Source organism: Pan paniscus, chromosome 3 (genome assembly GCF_029289425.2).
Source record: "Pan paniscus chromosome 3, NHGRI_mPanPan1-v2.0_pri, whole genome shotgun sequence".
NCBI classification, from domain to species: domain Eukaryota; kingdom Metazoa; phylum Chordata; class Mammalia; order Primates; family Hominidae; genus Pan; species Pan paniscus.
In genome coordinates, this window is record NC_073252.2 from 67855632 (window position 1) to 67872628 (window position 16997).

General features: G+C 35.3%; 1 protein-coding gene across 30 annotated transcripts in view; it reads right to left on the reverse strand.

The window, feature by feature from the left end:
- Positions 1-16997, reverse strand: part of ADGRL3 (adhesion G protein-coupled receptor L3) — an 861253-nt gene that overhangs the window by 138394 nt on the left and 705862 nt on the right. For 25 of the 30 annotated variants that reach the window (XM_057302095.2, XM_057302097.2, XM_055111492.2 and 22 more), the window contains one exon: positions 16065-16103. The exons of the other annotated variants lie outside the window; for them this stretch is intronic. In XM_057302095.2, the coding sequence (XP_057158078.2) occupies positions 16065-16103 (39 nt within the window). The remainder of the gene's footprint in view (positions 1-16064; positions 16104-16997) is intronic. 30 annotated transcript variants of the gene reach the window in all.

Sequence of the window (16997 nt, forward strand, 5' to 3'; positions counted from 1 at the left end):
ATAATTTGAAATAATAAAAAACAAAATTTTCTTTAATTCTTTGATTTCTTGATATAAGGTTTATCAGTTGAAAATAATGTAAAATGAAGCAAAAGTTTAAAATCATTACTGAATAGGACACATTGTACTGCAATCTGCATTTAGGTATTGATTCAAATCAAAATGTAAAGGTCAAGTGTTAGAAGTGTCTTCAAAACAGTTTATAACTTGCAGGTTTTTTATTACAAGTCAAGTTGAGTGACTGATATTTACACATCTGATCAATAAACCTAAGGTACTTTTTATAACCACTGTCATTTAATATTATTAAGTATATAAAAACTACTAATCTCTGAACTACCTTTTATATTACAGTGAAGTGCTGGCATTTTCAAGTCTTAATTAAAATTAGATCATATAACACAAGTGACCTTAATATAGTAATAGGAACCTTTAAGAGTAAAACAAGGTGAAACTAAAATTTCATAGAACAGACTGTGTCTTTAAGAGACCTCTTATTTATTTTTTTTAAAAGCATTGTCTTTTTGCAAACTGTATTTGATCGTATCACTTTTTAATTCTACTTTAGAATGAAATGACCGAATGCCGTCAAATAAATCTCTATCATGTTACAGGAATTAAATGGATCTACAGACCTGACTTAAACTCCTTGCTAACCTAATATTCATTCAACAAATATTAATTGAGCATCTTCAATGTGGCAGTCAACTGGGATGCAGCAAGAAAGACAGATGTTCTCCCTTCCATCAAGGTAATGGCAATATAGTGAGGCCAGGCAATTAAACAAGTAATTAAAATCCAACATGGCAAGCATTATAATGATGGAAACACAGGGTTCAAGCTCTGTACTGGAAAAGCTCCATGAAGTAGGAGAATTCCAAGATGAAACTCAACGCTGAACAAAGAGGCAAAGGGCACAGCGTGTACTTACAGGCACAGAGGTGAAAGAGAATAGGCACTGCAAAGAAACTGAAAACAAATTCCTTATGGTAGAGCAGAGAGTATAAGGGGTTCAGTGGCAAGATTGGTAAGTGAAGGATAGATTTCAAAGAGGTTGCAAACTATGTTAAGGTATTTACAATTCTTCCTAAAGACGACAAATAGTCACTGAAAAAAAATGTAAGGTAATAGAGCAATATACAGTAATGGTTAATATTTGTGGAGTGTATTCCAGACCTTGATATGAATGCTTTACATGCATTAACTCCTTTAATTTTCACAATAACCCAGTGAGGTAGAATTTATTATTATCTTCATCTTACAATGAGAATATTGAGACTCAGAGAAGTTAAGTAACTTGCTAAAGGCTAATTAGCTAACATAGAGTAGAACCAGGACTCAAATCCATGAATTCTGGTTCTGGAGAAAAAGAAAAGCAGAGATTATTCCAAAGATATTTAAAATGATTTGCTGATTAGTTAACGCCAGTTGATGAGGAAAAGAAAGAGGTGCAACGCATAGAATTTGGGATAGTCAAGGAGGTAGCACTCACTTCAAATGGGAACTTTGTTTTTCAAAAGGTAAAGTTAGTGGGTATAAAATTATATGTGTGGGTGGACAGTATGAGTAACATAGTAAATTCAGGTTGCCTACTTTGAATGCAATATACAGTCGTGCACTGAATAATGATGGGTTGCTCAATAATGGACCATGTATACCATGCTGGTCCCATAAAATTAAAATGGAGCTGCTCTATACAGGTGTACTAGCTTTGATCTTTTATATCATATTTTTACTGTATCTTTTCTATGTTTAGATACACAAATACCATTGTGTTATAATTGTCTACAGTACTCAGTACAGTAACATGCTGTACAGGTTTGTTGCCTAAGGGGCAGTAGGCTATACCATGTAGCCTAGGTGTGTAATATGCTGTCCCATTTAGGTTTTCATAAGTATACCTTATGATGTTTGCATGACCACAAAATGAAGCATTTCTCTGAATGTATCCTCACTGGTAATGCATGACTGTAATCGAATGGCATCAATTCAGATGGCCTGAAGCTTATATAAGATATCTGATATTCACATATAGTTCATGAGATAGTTTGGATATTTTTCCTTCCGAATCTCATGTTGAATTGTAATCCTCAGTGTTGGAGGTGGGGCCTGGTGGGAGGTGTTTGGGTCATGGGGGCAGAGCCGTCATGGTTTGGTACTGTCCTCACTATAGTGAGTGAGTTCTTGCGAGATCTAGTTGTTTAAAAGTGTGTGACACCTACCCCACTCTCTCTCTCTTGCTCCTGCTTTTGCAATGTGATATGGCGGCTCCTGCTTTGCCTTCTTCCATGAGTAGAATCTCTCAGAGCCCTCCCCAGAAGCTAAGCAGATGCCAGTGCCATGCTTGTAGAGCCTGCAGAATCATGAGCAAATTAAACCTCTTTTCTTTATAAATTACCCAGGCTCAGGTATTCCTTTACAGCAGCACAAAAACAGCCTAATACAATGCACGCATCATAAATTTAAGTAGGCTTATTAAAGCCATTGGTATGTCTGAAATTACCCAGAAAAACTGAGTAGAGGAAGAAGAATTGATGGTACAGAAACACTAACAAAATAGACGGGCAAATGAAGTAAGAATAGTTGACAATGAAGATGAAAGACTAAGCAGTCAGAGAGTGCGGTATCACAGATGGAAAGAGGGTTTTCCTTAGTTTCAAAAATAATCGTGAAAGTATCCAAAAAGTCTTCTTCAGGAACTAGAAATAATAACTCTATTTTTGTTCTGGGTAACAGAGTGATTGTAAAACGAAAAAGAAAACCACAGAGATACTGCTTTTGAGGGCCAATCAGTACAATTGTATATCATTACTTCAAAGCAGGACATTTATTCATTTAATTAATATTTCTTGAGCACTTAACATATGCCAACACTGTTCTAGACTCTTGAGATATATCTTAACAAAGCAGAGAAAAAATGATCTTAGAACTGAACATTCTGGCAAGGGAAGCAAAAAATAAACCATATACTGTTAGAAGGTAAAATGTACAGTGTGAAATGAAAGAAAATAGACAGGATGGAGGATTTAGAATCAGGGATGGCTTTCAAATAGAATGGTACAGATGGGCATCACTGAAAAGGTAACAATTCAAAAAAGACAAAGGAATTGAGTAAGCCATGCAGGCATCTGGAAGAGAAGCATTCCAATCAGAGGGAACAGCCAGAATAAAAGTCTTCAAATGGAACTTTTGAAGGTTTGCATGGTCCAAAACCTTAAAATGGCATGTGTTTGGAGTAAAGTGAAAGAAAACAGTAGAGGTGGGAGGTGGGGCTCAACCACTTTAACTGAGATGCTGAAGAATGGTTTGCAAGTGAAGATTGGGAATTCAGTTACAGATATGGAAAGTTTGAGGTGTTTATTAAACAACAAAGTGAAGATATTGAGAAATTGGCTGGAAAATTAATTCTGGAGTTCAGGAGAATGGTTTGTGCCATTGATAATATTTGTAGGTCATAGACATATAGGTGGTATTTAAATCAATGAGATCACCAAGGGTGTGGATGTACAAAGTGTAGACAAGAGGACTAACTATTGTGCTAGGGGGCTCTCCAAGCTTAAGGGTTTGAGGAGAAGAGGAGGAACCAATGAAGGAGACTGGAAAGAAGTGTCAATTAGGTAGGAGAAAAATCAAGTGAGTTGTCCTGAAGAGAATATATCAAGGAAGAGGGGGTGATCAGCTGTGTTAGATGTTTCTAATTGATCAAGTAAGGTATGCATTGACTACCGACCATTGGTTTAGCAGCATTTAGAAGTCATTAATGACCTCAAAAAGGGCAGTTTCAGTGGTGTAGTGGGGACACAAGCCTCAGGAGGTGAATTTAAGGGAGAATGAGAGGAGAGGGATTGACAACGGTAAATGTTGAAAAGTGTTGTCAGAATTTCTGTTGCAGTGGACATACTAGTAGGCAATTGGAAATTTGAGCCTGGAGCTTCAATTAAACAGTAAATATTTGGAGACCACTTAATGTGTGCTAAGCACAATTTAAAAGGTCCTGAAGATGTAGAAATAAAAGTGGCACTGTTCCTTCGCAAGCAGCTTAGTGATAGAGGAGTGAAGAGACATTAAAATACAGCTTGATAATTGCTGTAATAGAGGAAAACCGAGAGTGTTATAAGTTCACATAAGAGGTCATTTATTCAGACTAAGTGGGACAAAGAATGCTTCCTTAGAGTAATTGACATATGAAGTGGGTGTTGACTTCATATGTCAAAGTTACTGGAATGAAGAGAAGGAGAAAGGAGAACAAATCTAGAATTAATCCAAGTAGAAGGAACTGTGACTATAAAGGTACAGAGACACAAACTGAAAGTATTTAAATCTCCTGGCAGTGTAGGATCCGAGGAGGAGCCAGTTAAAGGTGTGAGAAATTAGCAACAGGAGTCTGATACTCAAGCACTGTAGTTCAAAAAGGGATTTTTTTCTATAAGGGCAAAAGAGAGTAAGGGACAGGCTGAGTAGGGTCAAGTCATGATCAGATTTGCATTTTTAAAACATTACTCAGACAGTAGGTGGGATGGATTAACAGAAGAATTTGGCAATGTGTAAAGCAGTTAATTTTCTTTTTTAAATCATCTACACAAGGATAACAGCTGAAGTTATAAGAATCAGTATCAGAGGAAAACAAAGTTTGTAGCCAAAGTCATTTTGCAAAAAATATGTCATGACCCTGGTCAAAGGATTTTAATAGCACTCAGACTCTTGAGTTTTTTCCATAGCCTTCTCCCTCAACCCACTGCTTCAGGCATATTTGTCTGCTTTCTATTCCCTGAACTCTCCAACCACTTGTCACTTGACCATCTCGGCCTTGGGTGACCTTTGATCTTGGAATGCTCTTCTCCAGGTAGTCACATTGCTGAATTGCCTATCACTTCCTTAGAAAGTCTTCCCTGATCCGCACGAAATGAAGTAATCAAAAGGTCATATTTACTCATATGGGTCATATTTACTCATATGACTGTGTTTTAATTCTTTGAATAGCATTTCTGCAATCTTATTTTATTACTTTGATTGATTGACTGATTTACTGGCTATTTTCCTCCATAACTCCAGGCTGAACTAGGGTTTGAGCCCTACGAGACAGAAACTCTGTCTTCACCCGTGAATCCCTGCACCTGAAACAGTGTCTGAATGAGCTCAACAAATATTGCCTGATTGAATGAATGAATAAATCTACGCTTTTCTTAAAGTATATGTGTTTACTATTTTTTAATAAAAAATGTATTTTTCAGACTTGGAAAAGGACATACTTGTTGGAAAGTCTGAAAAACTGCCACAGCCTAGCAGAGCTAATTAAATGTAATATGATATCCTGGATAGGATCCTAAAACAGAAAAGGACATAGATAATAAATTTAAAAATCTGAATAAACTGTGGACTTCAGTTAATGATAATATATTAACATTGGTTCAATAATTATTATAAATATACCATACTAATGTAAGATGTTAACAATAGAGGAAGCTGTTCATGTCAATGGGAGGTGTATGGGAACTTTCTATAAGACTTGATCAATTTTTCTACAAATCTAAAACTGTTTCAAAAAATAATATCTATTAGTTTTAAAAAGACATATTTATAAACAGTTTTAAATTACAGAAGTATATACGGTAAAAGCTGAAATTCCATTTATAGAACAACACTGTAAAACTCCATACAAAAAGAATCACTTTAGACAGTTTATTGTGGGTCTCTCTAGACCTGTAAATATTTACACATTCATAAGAGCAAACTCAGTCCGGACAATAAGGCTGTTATCTGTTGTTTTTGGCTTGCTTGTTTATTTTTACTTGAAAATATATCACATCTATCTTTCTAAGTCAATACAAGTTCTACCTCACTGTTTCTGCGGCTAGGAAGTATTCCATTATTTAGTTTAGTAGTTTATTCAACCGATTTCCTACTGATGAAGAGGTAAGTTGTTCTGTTGATACAAACACTACCCAAATCTAGCTTGTGATCCTGTCTACACATTTACTCTTTTCCGTGGCGGGATGCTACCCTATTGTGTGGGTCGGCCACAAGTTATCCCCAAAGTCTTTTCTCTAGGCAAGGAGAACAACACTGTTTTGTGATTGTATGACAAGATTTATAAAGAAACAGTATAAAAATATAGATGTGAGTAAAAATAGTCTTCTCTGGTAAGATATTTAAAAAGCTAACAGGCCGGGCGTGGTGGCTCACACCTGTAATCCCAGCACTTTGGGAGGCCGAGGCAGATGAATCATGAGGTCAGGAGATGGAGGCCATCCTGGCCAACATAGTGAAACCCTGTCTGTACTAAAAATACAAAAATTAGCTGGGCATGGTGGCGCATGCCTGTAATCCCAGCTACTTGGGAGAGAAGCGCTTGAACCCGGGAGGCAGAGGTTGCAGTGAGCCAAGATCACGCCACTGTACTCCAGCCTGTTGGTAGCAAGACTCCAACTCAAAAAAAAAAAAAAAAAAGGCCAACAGTGATCATGCTTTGGAAAAGGACTGCTGAAAGTCTGTAGAGAGAAATGAGAGGCAGGGTTGAACTACGCAACCGCAAGGGAGCACCACTGAAATAGACAAAAATGTCAGTGGCGTGCCCTGGAGTTAGCAATGCAGAGGTTCTAGTGGGAGGGAGAAATAGCTATTATTCTATCTTTTGAATTTTATACCATGTGTCTATATTAGCTATTCAAAAAATTACTTAAAAGGTAGAAAAATGCAATCTGAGAAGTTTCAAATAGCTTTTAAAAGTTTTTTTTAGACAAAATGATTAATCTCAAACTATGACTAACAGAACAAGGAGAAGAACATTTTTAATCTATATCTAGGGTTCAAAAGTTACCCTTGTATTGTCATAAATCTATGGTAGTTTATTACATTAAAACTGAATAAGATTTCACTGTGTTATTTAAGAAAAAGAAAAAGCATTTTCGTTGCATCTGAGGCTGCTAGTTGTCCAATATCCCTCGTGTTAGACACAGAATCATTGGACACTATGCCCAGCTGCAAAGGTGCACCTACTAATGAAGTATTTAACCATGCAAATAGGGTAGCCCTTAAGATATAATAAGGAATAGTTAGGAGAGACTCCTGGAAAGTACTAAAAGGGCAAAATCCTTCTGATACTTATCCTTTTCCTTCTTCCTTTTAGAAGATTAGCATGACATGATGATTGGAACCTAAGTAGCCATCTTGTCATCTTGGGGATGGAAACCCATGTGCTAAAGATAATGGAGCAAAAAACCAGATGCAGCCTTGGTCTCTGATGATTTCATGCAGTTTCCAAGCTAATCTTGGACTGCCTCATCTGCATTTTTCATGTGCAAGAATAAAGCCCTGGTTTGTTTAAGCTACCATAGCTAAGTTTCTGTTACTACCAGCTATACAAGATTCGTATATTAGATAAAGGAAAACATAAAAATTGTAACTCTGGGAGCATTCCTAAAAAATCATTTGTTCGGATCCACGCTCTCAGACAACTACTTTACTGTAAATTGCACTTTAAAATTTCCATTGCTTTTCTGACCTGTACCAAAAAAGTTAATGATAGTTTCAGAAAGTAGGATCTTAAATCTGTAATGCTGTTTTTAATATCCTTTACCTTCTGGTTAGCTATGTAATCATCAAGCTATTAAAGAAATAGAAAAGTAAATTGATGTGTATTCTCTTGCATTTGCATAGAAATAATATCTATTTATATTCTATGTATTTAAAACTTTTCTGAAGGTAAACTTATGTTCAGAAAGCATTGATGCATAGAATGGACTTTAAGTAAACAGTTTTACGATTACATAATGGCCCAGGCTTTGATCAGAAAATTAAATAAGAGAAGAGAATACAAGTTGGTGCAAAGAAGAGAGAAAATATTTTTGTTTTAGATGAAAACATTTTATTTAAAAACAGAAAGACACTTTTTTCACACCCTCATTAGAATTACTTTCTGAGGCATTCACAAACCATGTATATACAAACAGCAGCTGGAACATTTGTTTATTTACAGGAAATGTGCAAAATGGAGGAGGCAGAAATGGCTTTCTAAAGCAGCCATTTCTATCTAACCTGACACATTCGCCAGGGGAATTGTGAGAGATTCCCAGAATGATGTTCTTTCCACGTCAATGCAGAATCTCCATCATCAACATCTGTCATTGTCCTTTGGAAGTTTTTAAATCATTAGATTTACAACTTGACCTGTTCACATTCTTCAATAATACCTGTATGAATTACTCTGCTTACATTACATATGATTTTACTCTTCTGATTCAATGATTGCTTTGTATGTAGTAGCGTTTAATGTCTACAACTTATAGAAAGGAATTCTTATAACCATTCTTTATCTGAAAAAAACTACAGTACTCTGATTTTGTAGATAGAAGTCACTTTCTTTGATCTCAATGTCTTTTAACAACAGGTTTAGGGCACCAGAAACATGCAGGGTGCAGATTTATATTTTCTCTCTTACTGACATAAATCAAGTGCAGATTTATCAAGCTGTGAAATATATTAAGTTCACAGGGTTTTAACAAAGGGTTACCAAACCACAAGAACCTGCTGTGATTCAAACTACTTTCAGATGTCCTTTTAATTATATTAAATGAAAGTTTGGGTTGGCTTTGATGCTTATGGGCAAACATCGAAATCTCTTGAAAGAGCTGCTAAAAGTACTCCCTGTTGCTGCAGTTAATATACTACATTGTATGCACACTGCTAGCCAATTTATTCTAGCCACTTTAACAAGGACATCCAGCCTGACAGGCCACACAGAATAGTATCACAAGTCAAGCAATGCACAAATCATTAGAGGACTCTGAAAGTTGTTTGACATGCACCACAGAGCTCTTTGTCACACAGCCAATTAAGTGACCAAACAAGGAACTTAAAAATACTCATTAATTTCTTCCTAGCAGTATAAATGGAGCTTAGAATCCTTCTTGTCTTATGCACCAAGGGCACGCAAGTAAAACTGGCATAACTCAATTTGCACTTTGTCAAAGGTGCAATAGCAATTTTGGTTCACAGAAAGTGTGCATTAATAATACAAAAAAGTTGACAAGAATGGGCAAAAATGTTTAGATATTGCATGTAATAATGTAGACATGTGGGCTTTGGAATTTTTTTAATTATCAAAAGTTGACATTACTTTTATCTTTGAAAAGCTGTATCAGCATTTCTGAGCAGATTCAGCAGTGCTTCACATCATTTCATCCTCTCTGCAATAACTTCAGTTGATTTCCAGGATACCATGCTCTCCTGGTGCTCCTCATTCCTTAAGGCTGTTTTTTAGTCTCTATTGCTGGCTTCTCTGCATTTCCCCAACCTCTTCATATTACAGTGTCCTGGGGCTCAGTTCTAGATTCTTTTCTTTTCTCTCTTTACACTCATCCCCTTGATGAATTCATCTAGAACATTGATTTCAAATGCCACTCTAAGTAAAACACTACCAAAGAATTATTTCTAGGCTAATCTCACAATTGAACACCATGCTTGTATATTTAACGACATATTTGACATCTATATTGCATGTCTAATAAGAATCTCAAACTTAGCATGAGCCATAGTGGAGTTCTCTTCCTGCCCCTCCCAAATTGGTTGCAAATAGACCATCTCAACAAACCGCGACTTCATCCTTCCAATTGCTCAGGCAAAAAGCGTTCTGTCATTTCAACTCCTCTTTTTCTCTGAAAACTCTATACAATCTCTTAGCAAATCTTATTTCATTTTTTTAAAAACCTCTGAATCCGAATAATTACCTCAGTATCCCGCACTAATATGCTAATCCAAGTGGCTGTCATTACCCAAATGGTAACCCAGCTTCGGCCCTTACTTTTCTTGCTGTTGGCTACTGTCCACTTGTAACACGCATCAGAGAGTTATCCCTCCTCAGAAACCTGCAGTGGTTTGTTTACTAGGCTTTTCTGAATAAAAGCTGAAGTCCTTACAATGATCTATCAGAATCTGGGCCTTGAGCTACCACAGGCTCACACCCTGTGATCCTCTTTTTCACTCTGTTCCTGTTGCACTAGCCTCCTTCATCACCAACAGGAATATTTCCATTTCAGGAACTTTCTGTTCTCTCTGCTAAAATGCTCACTCCTGCATATCAGCATAGTTGACTCCTTTATCTCCTTCTGAGTTTTGCTCAAATATCACCTCAGTAATTCATTTCCTGCTTTCTTGCTTTATTTTACTCTATAGCATTTATCACCATCTGGTATACCATATATGTTACATATTCAGTGTATTGTTTATATTCTTTCACTAGGATTTTCACCTTAGAAGAGAGTGCAGGGATTTTTGCCTATTATGTGTACTGCTATACTCCTAGAGCTGGTAAGATTATACTGGGCACATGTGCTTAACTAGTAATTCTTAAAATATTTTTGTTGTTCACTATGTGATGGTTTTCCATTACTAGGATATAGTATTACATCACACTATACATATAAAATATATTACAGTAACAAGTCTTCTATACTCTATATACCTATATAGTATATATATTGTATACTATAGTATACTATAATAATACTTTTTAAGCATTAAAAAAATCACATAGACTACCTGCCTTTCAAAAACAAAAGAAGAAGAAAAACCAGGTGTGTGTGTGCTTTTTTGTTTTCAAATTCACACCTACTTAACATTTTTTTTTTCTGATCAGTTCTCAACCGAGCTATGCAAGTGACCACAACAGATTCTACACAGTGACTCAAAGGAATCACATCAGTACCTAGATGAACTTATATTTTCCATTAAGCATGGTCGACTGCAGACTCTCTAGCGAGTACATACTGCCTCTGAGAGTTGGTGGGCAAAAGCAACTATTGATAAAAATGAAAATATTTTTAAAAACTAGGAAAATGTCCTCTCTTAGAAGTAGTAAAAAATAAACACCAGTAATTCCTAATAGTTCCTGCTAAAGAGGAGAACAATGCTAACAAATATTACTATTTAAAAGATGACAATTTGAGGTTGAAAGATAAGAAAAAAATGCAAATCTGAGTTCTGGTTGCATTTATAAAACACAAAGGCAGTTGTTCTTAAGCTCTTGGAAGTCATACTCTACTCCCATATTCTCATGAAAACCATGGACCTCTCTATGAAACCACATGATTTGTACTGGTTCATGAATTATATTTTTAAACTTTCCTCTGCCCCCCATCCCATGACTAGAGACAAGAACTTCTGCAATTCACAAATACTAGCATGGCTGTAATAAGAAAGACAGAAAATCACATGTGTTGGTGAGGTTGTGGAGCAACTGGAATCCTCATATATTGCTGGTGGAAAATAGTACTGTCTCTGGAAAACAGACAGTTCCTCCTTTAACATAGTTACTATATCTTTCTGCTGGTTTTTTATTCTCTTAAGATGGTAACTTTTTCATCAGTCTCCTCTGAAAGTAAAAAGACCTCAAAGCAAATTATACTTGGATATGACCTTAATATGGCAGCACAAAATAATTATCACATACCATTTTACCTCTGTCTCAAAAAAGAGATTGAAAAAAATTGTTGTACTGAATTCCATCCCTGAAATACACTGCAAAAAATCAACAAACATAAACCTAATGATATGTCTTGCCTCCTATCACCAAAAGATGAGGTCAGTCCTGCTAGTAACAGTATCTCAGAGATTAGGAGGACACGCCTCTGAATTAGAAAGACTTAGCTTTGAATTTAAAGCACCTTCAATTATTATTGTGTGATCTTGTGAAAGTCATTTAACCTTCCCTGGGTCTCCATTTTTTCATCTGTTAAGTTAAAAATCGCAATAATTATATCATACGGTGTTTGTGAATATTAAGTAAGAATGTATTCTAATTGCTCTGCACAATAATGGCACATAATTAATGCCTAATAAATAAATTTATTTATTTATTTATTTTTTTGGAGATGGAGTCTCACTCTGTCGCCCAGGCTGGAGTGCAGTGGTGCGATCTCAGCTCACTGCAACCTCCACCTCCCGGGTTTAAGCAATTCTCCTGCCTCAGCCTCCTGAGTAGCTGGGATTACAGGCATGTACCACCATGCCCAGCTAATTTTTGTATTTTTAGTAAAGACAAGGTTTCACCGTGTTGGCCAGGCTGGTCTCAAACTCCTGGTCTCAAGTGATCTGCCCACCTTGGCCTTCCAAAGTGCTGGGTTTACAGGAAATTAATTTATTCTTAATAACAAATCATTGTTATTCTTAGTCATGGTGTTGAAGCAGCATAGGACACATGTCAGGAGAGAAGCAATGGTACCATCAGTGCTACTTGTGTGGCCTTGGGCCAGTACAGTATCTCATCTTCATCTATAAGGCCCCTTCTGGTAATATTAAATCACCGCAACTGTTTAATATGCATGTGTAACACAAGCCTTACTTGTTTTCTCTAGTATAAAACTTAAAACTCTCTCTTTTTTTTTTTAAGAGACATGGTTTTCACTATGCTCCCCAGGCTATATTCGAACTCCTGGGCTCAAAAAATCCTTCTACCTTAGCTTCTCAAGTAGCTGGGGCTATGTAGGCCCATGTCATTGTGTCTAAGATATGGAAGTAATATGTTTTACTATGACACATATCAATTTATATCTTGTGATACTCAACACATATCTAAAATTACAATTACAATTAAAATATGTATATTAAACTCAATTTTTTTTTTTTGTTAAAACTCTTGGGATGCAAACATAATGGCTTTTAGGAGATTCACATATTATTTAAAAATCACACCAGCCACTTTTAATTGTACAACTACAGGTCAGTTATCATAGTTGACAACTGATAATTAAAATTTCACTGTGCTTTCATTTGTGTGTGAGATAAACAAAAGGTTAAAAGTCAGAACATACAAAAGATAACTCTGGATAATTCATAAAATAGACACTGAACTTCTAAGTAATTGACATCTAAATGGATTTAGACAGCCAAAATCAACCCTAAAAGATTCATTGCTTGCGCTTATGAAAAGGCTATATTAAAAAAAAAAATTATGATGACTTAGAAATCATCTTATTTCAAATTTAATGCCTAAAGCACTTCAAGCATATTTCACACCTATTTCGTAGATAGCTCTGAATGTACTCTGAACATAGAAACAATAGGACATATAAAACAAGTCTTTAAAATGCAAATAGACTAAAGTTTAAAGGATTATTCACTCTGGAATTTCATGGAATAATGATCTACATTAAGAGGAAGAGAGGTAGTGCAATGTATTAGCAGAGCGTTTCTGATTCACCAATATTCTGTTTGTATTTGGTCTTATAAGATGTTTACTCAATAGCTGAAACATTTATTCATAGTCAGTCAATCATAACCCAGGAAATCAACCATTGAATAAACTGCTATTAATTTTCCACCAGAGATTCATGTTTGAATGACCATGCATTTCATAGGTTTAAATACCAAAAGACTAATTATCCCAAAGGCCCCATTAAAAGGATAGCATAGATTGCAATCAAAAACAATCCTAACATTGCTCAGCTCAAAAATGATCTTCAGCTTTTGACGATAAAGGATATTTTGATTTCTCTACCTATTGCACTCAGAGTATAGGTCATATATAGATATATATTGATATATATTTATATATACAGATATATATATGTATATGTATATAAACACACCTATATATACCTCCCAAAGCAATTTTTCCCCAAAACCTTAGAAAAATAAACCTGAACAGTTTCTTATACACAGATTCATTATTTTATAAAATAAAATGCAAATTAAAAGTTTATCTTCCTAATCTCTGTTCAATATTGAAATTCACTTTTTCCTTTTAAATAATATTTTCACAAAATGCCTTTATTAGCCTTATTCTAATGGCTTCACTTCACATTCAGAATGAAATGCGCAAGAATAAAATAATATTTTTTTCACTCTTGTTTTTAAGTTTCTAATTGCTCATTCTGCAAAACAATGCTGAGATTAAAGTAATAAGAATTGATGAGACTCAGGACATGTGACTCCAAAATACGGCACATTGGCATTTGAGAAAACAGCAAAAGCAGGAAGGTAACTCTCATCTTTACCCTGCCTTTTTCTCCTGATGCAAACCAAACAACTGAGCAAGAATTTTCTAACCTTGCCCTGAATCAGATCATAATATTCTCCTTAGAGAACACTCAATTCTCAATTCTATACTACCCAGAAGGATAGTGGAATGTGAATATTCAGATCATTGGAAAGGCAGAAATGAACAAATTGATTTTTAGCATTTACATCAACCCAACTCACATCTCCCTATACCTGCAAGGAAGGATCCCAAGACACAGAGATGCCCAGAAGAATCTGAATAAATGCCTTGCTAAGTTCCCCCTCCCATGTATTACCATTAGATAATTCCCCCTTTGTCCAGTTGCACTTTCCCATGACTGTCTACTCTTTATCAAACCTACACATAAAAAATACAAGTTTTTCTGTTTCTTGGGGTCATTCCCAAATGCTGCTATCTCACATAAAACTTATATAAAATAAATTTGTACGTTTGTCTCTTGTTAACCTGTCTTTTGTTATAGGGGCGTGAGTCATGAACCTAGCTATAGATCAGGAAAAGAAATCTTTCCTTCCCTGCGGAAACCACGCATAATCATAATAGACACATTTGGCCAACTACAAATTTAGCTGACTTATAGGGAACACTTGTAATGTGTTCTTGTGTTGCTCAGGAGACTTGGAAGACACCAAATCCAATCAAAGTGATCAGTATACATTTCCAGAACGAGAGTATATCCAAAGAAAGCTGAATCTACTCAACTGCATTTTCATTCCTCTGACGTGTTAGTGTACTAACATTTATTCATCAATATTTTCTCCTAGATAGTAAAATCCTAGACAGGGACTGTATTATATTTGCTTTGTTCACTAATATTTGTTGAAGATATCAAGATATTCATGTATAGAATTTACAAATGGGATAGCTGCAAGAAAAAGAATTTGCCAGCCAGAATTAGGCAAATGATTATAGCTGGCACACAGAGATATTTCCATTCATTAAAAAGTCTACTGTATTGTGCTTTTCATAATCTGACTAAGTTTGCCCCAAGGCTATCCAATTCCTTTTGCTATGATTTTATGCTCACTAAGTCACTTTCTAATTATAAATCCAGTTCTCAATTCTGTACTACCGAGAAGGATAGCGGATGTGAATATTCAGATCATTGGAAAGGCATAAACAAATCAATTTTTACTATTTATATCAACCTAACTTAAGAGTTTTGGTTAAAAAAAGTAAACACCTTGATATTATGTTCACCTGCAAATTAACTGATAAAGTTTTGTTTTTAAACTGCCAATCTCATACCCATTAATTTGGTTCTTGAGGGTATCTCTTTACAAATGCAGATGGCCTTTTTAAAAATGCTGTGAAATGTATACATGTAGAATAAAGTTTACAGCTAAACATTTTCATATTTCCTCCTGCCTTCTTTGTTTCTTTCCTTCATTTCTTATAAAACAAAACAAAACAAAACAAAAAACTAGAGAGCTTGCTTCTAAGGTTGTTCTCTGTCATACAAAATCCATAAACATAGGTATGGTTTATTGCTTATAAATTACAACATGCTTACAAATTAGAACATGTCAGCCGAAATAAAGTACATTTACATTGGGATTACAGTTTTTGCAATAAGTAAGAGAGTAAGATAGTCACAATCATGCCTTGAACCAATAAACAGCTCTACTAAGGAACAGAAGCATGATATTCCAAGTATCCTGGATTACTTGTCTTATAAGACTGATTTAGTTTCATTTCTGAATGACTTGCTACTCAAATATTGGCTGACCCAATGAAAAAATGAAATGTTTTCAAACCGACCTCTACGAAAAAAATAGGGATTTTATAGATTATACCCAACTCACCTCTTGGTGATGATGAAAACGTTCACACCTCAAGTTGCACCTCCTTCTCAGTCTGTGTTCCTCTTGTTTGACAGAGCATTGGCACTGCCAACGCTTTCAGGCTTTCTGTTCCCACCCTTCTCCCCCTCCATGAACTTCCTTCATTTCAGTAAGGTACATTATCATTTTTCTATCGGGTGTCCATTCATGCCATCACAACAGAGACATTCAACAACTTAACACATTTATAAAAACGCAGAAAGTACCTGGACATAGGCTCTGCAAGAGCGCTCTCTTTTCTGAAGCTGAATCCATTAAGACAGCAGATTAAACACAGAATAGAAAAAACAAGTTAGTGACAGAAGAAAACAAGAAAAATAAAAGAACACATCTACACAAAACACCTTATTTTGTCATTCACTACTTTTCAGAAGAAAATGAAAGCTAAGCAGCAGCAAAATGTAAGCAAGCAATGGCTTGAAAAATAGCAGCCAACATCCTTTCAGAACAACCTAAGTGAAAACTGTATGGTATAGAGTTGTTAATGATAGCAAGAAATCTTTGAATACATTTTGTAGAAATTAGTAAAAATCAATATACTTCATTCGTTTGAAATGATTCATTTCACATTAGGTTAGTTATGAATTTATGGGTGACAAAGACATGAAGTTAAGGAAATTGCGTCAAAAGTTTGGAACCCATTTTTCAAAGATAGATTATTTGTGGTTTACAGATAATATAAACGGTTAATGTACACCACAAATCATATGTTCTTCATATATACAAAAACTTCTGTTTATCAGGAAAAAAGAAATGCCCATTCATTATGACTCTTTGATTCTAATGGGCACATACTAGAGATAACTAGCTACTGATTGAAAGGATGTGATTATTCTGATTAATCACTGCTTTTATTTCTTGAAGAATTTATTTTGACAGTTTTGACCAAAAAACAAATGACAGAAACTTTGGTGGGTTAAGAAGTATATTTCTGTTTGTTTGTTTGCATAGAGAGTGATGTCTTTCTGGGCAAAAGGATAGCAGCAACTCATGTTACATCCCAAACATTATTTCCTGGTGATAAAATGAATAATTAATAACAGTTCATCCACCATGTTTAAATAAATAAGCCAAATTTTTATAAATTCATTTGTGGGTTTTCCTCTTCTTTCCAATTTTTTTTTTTCCTCAGTAGCCTT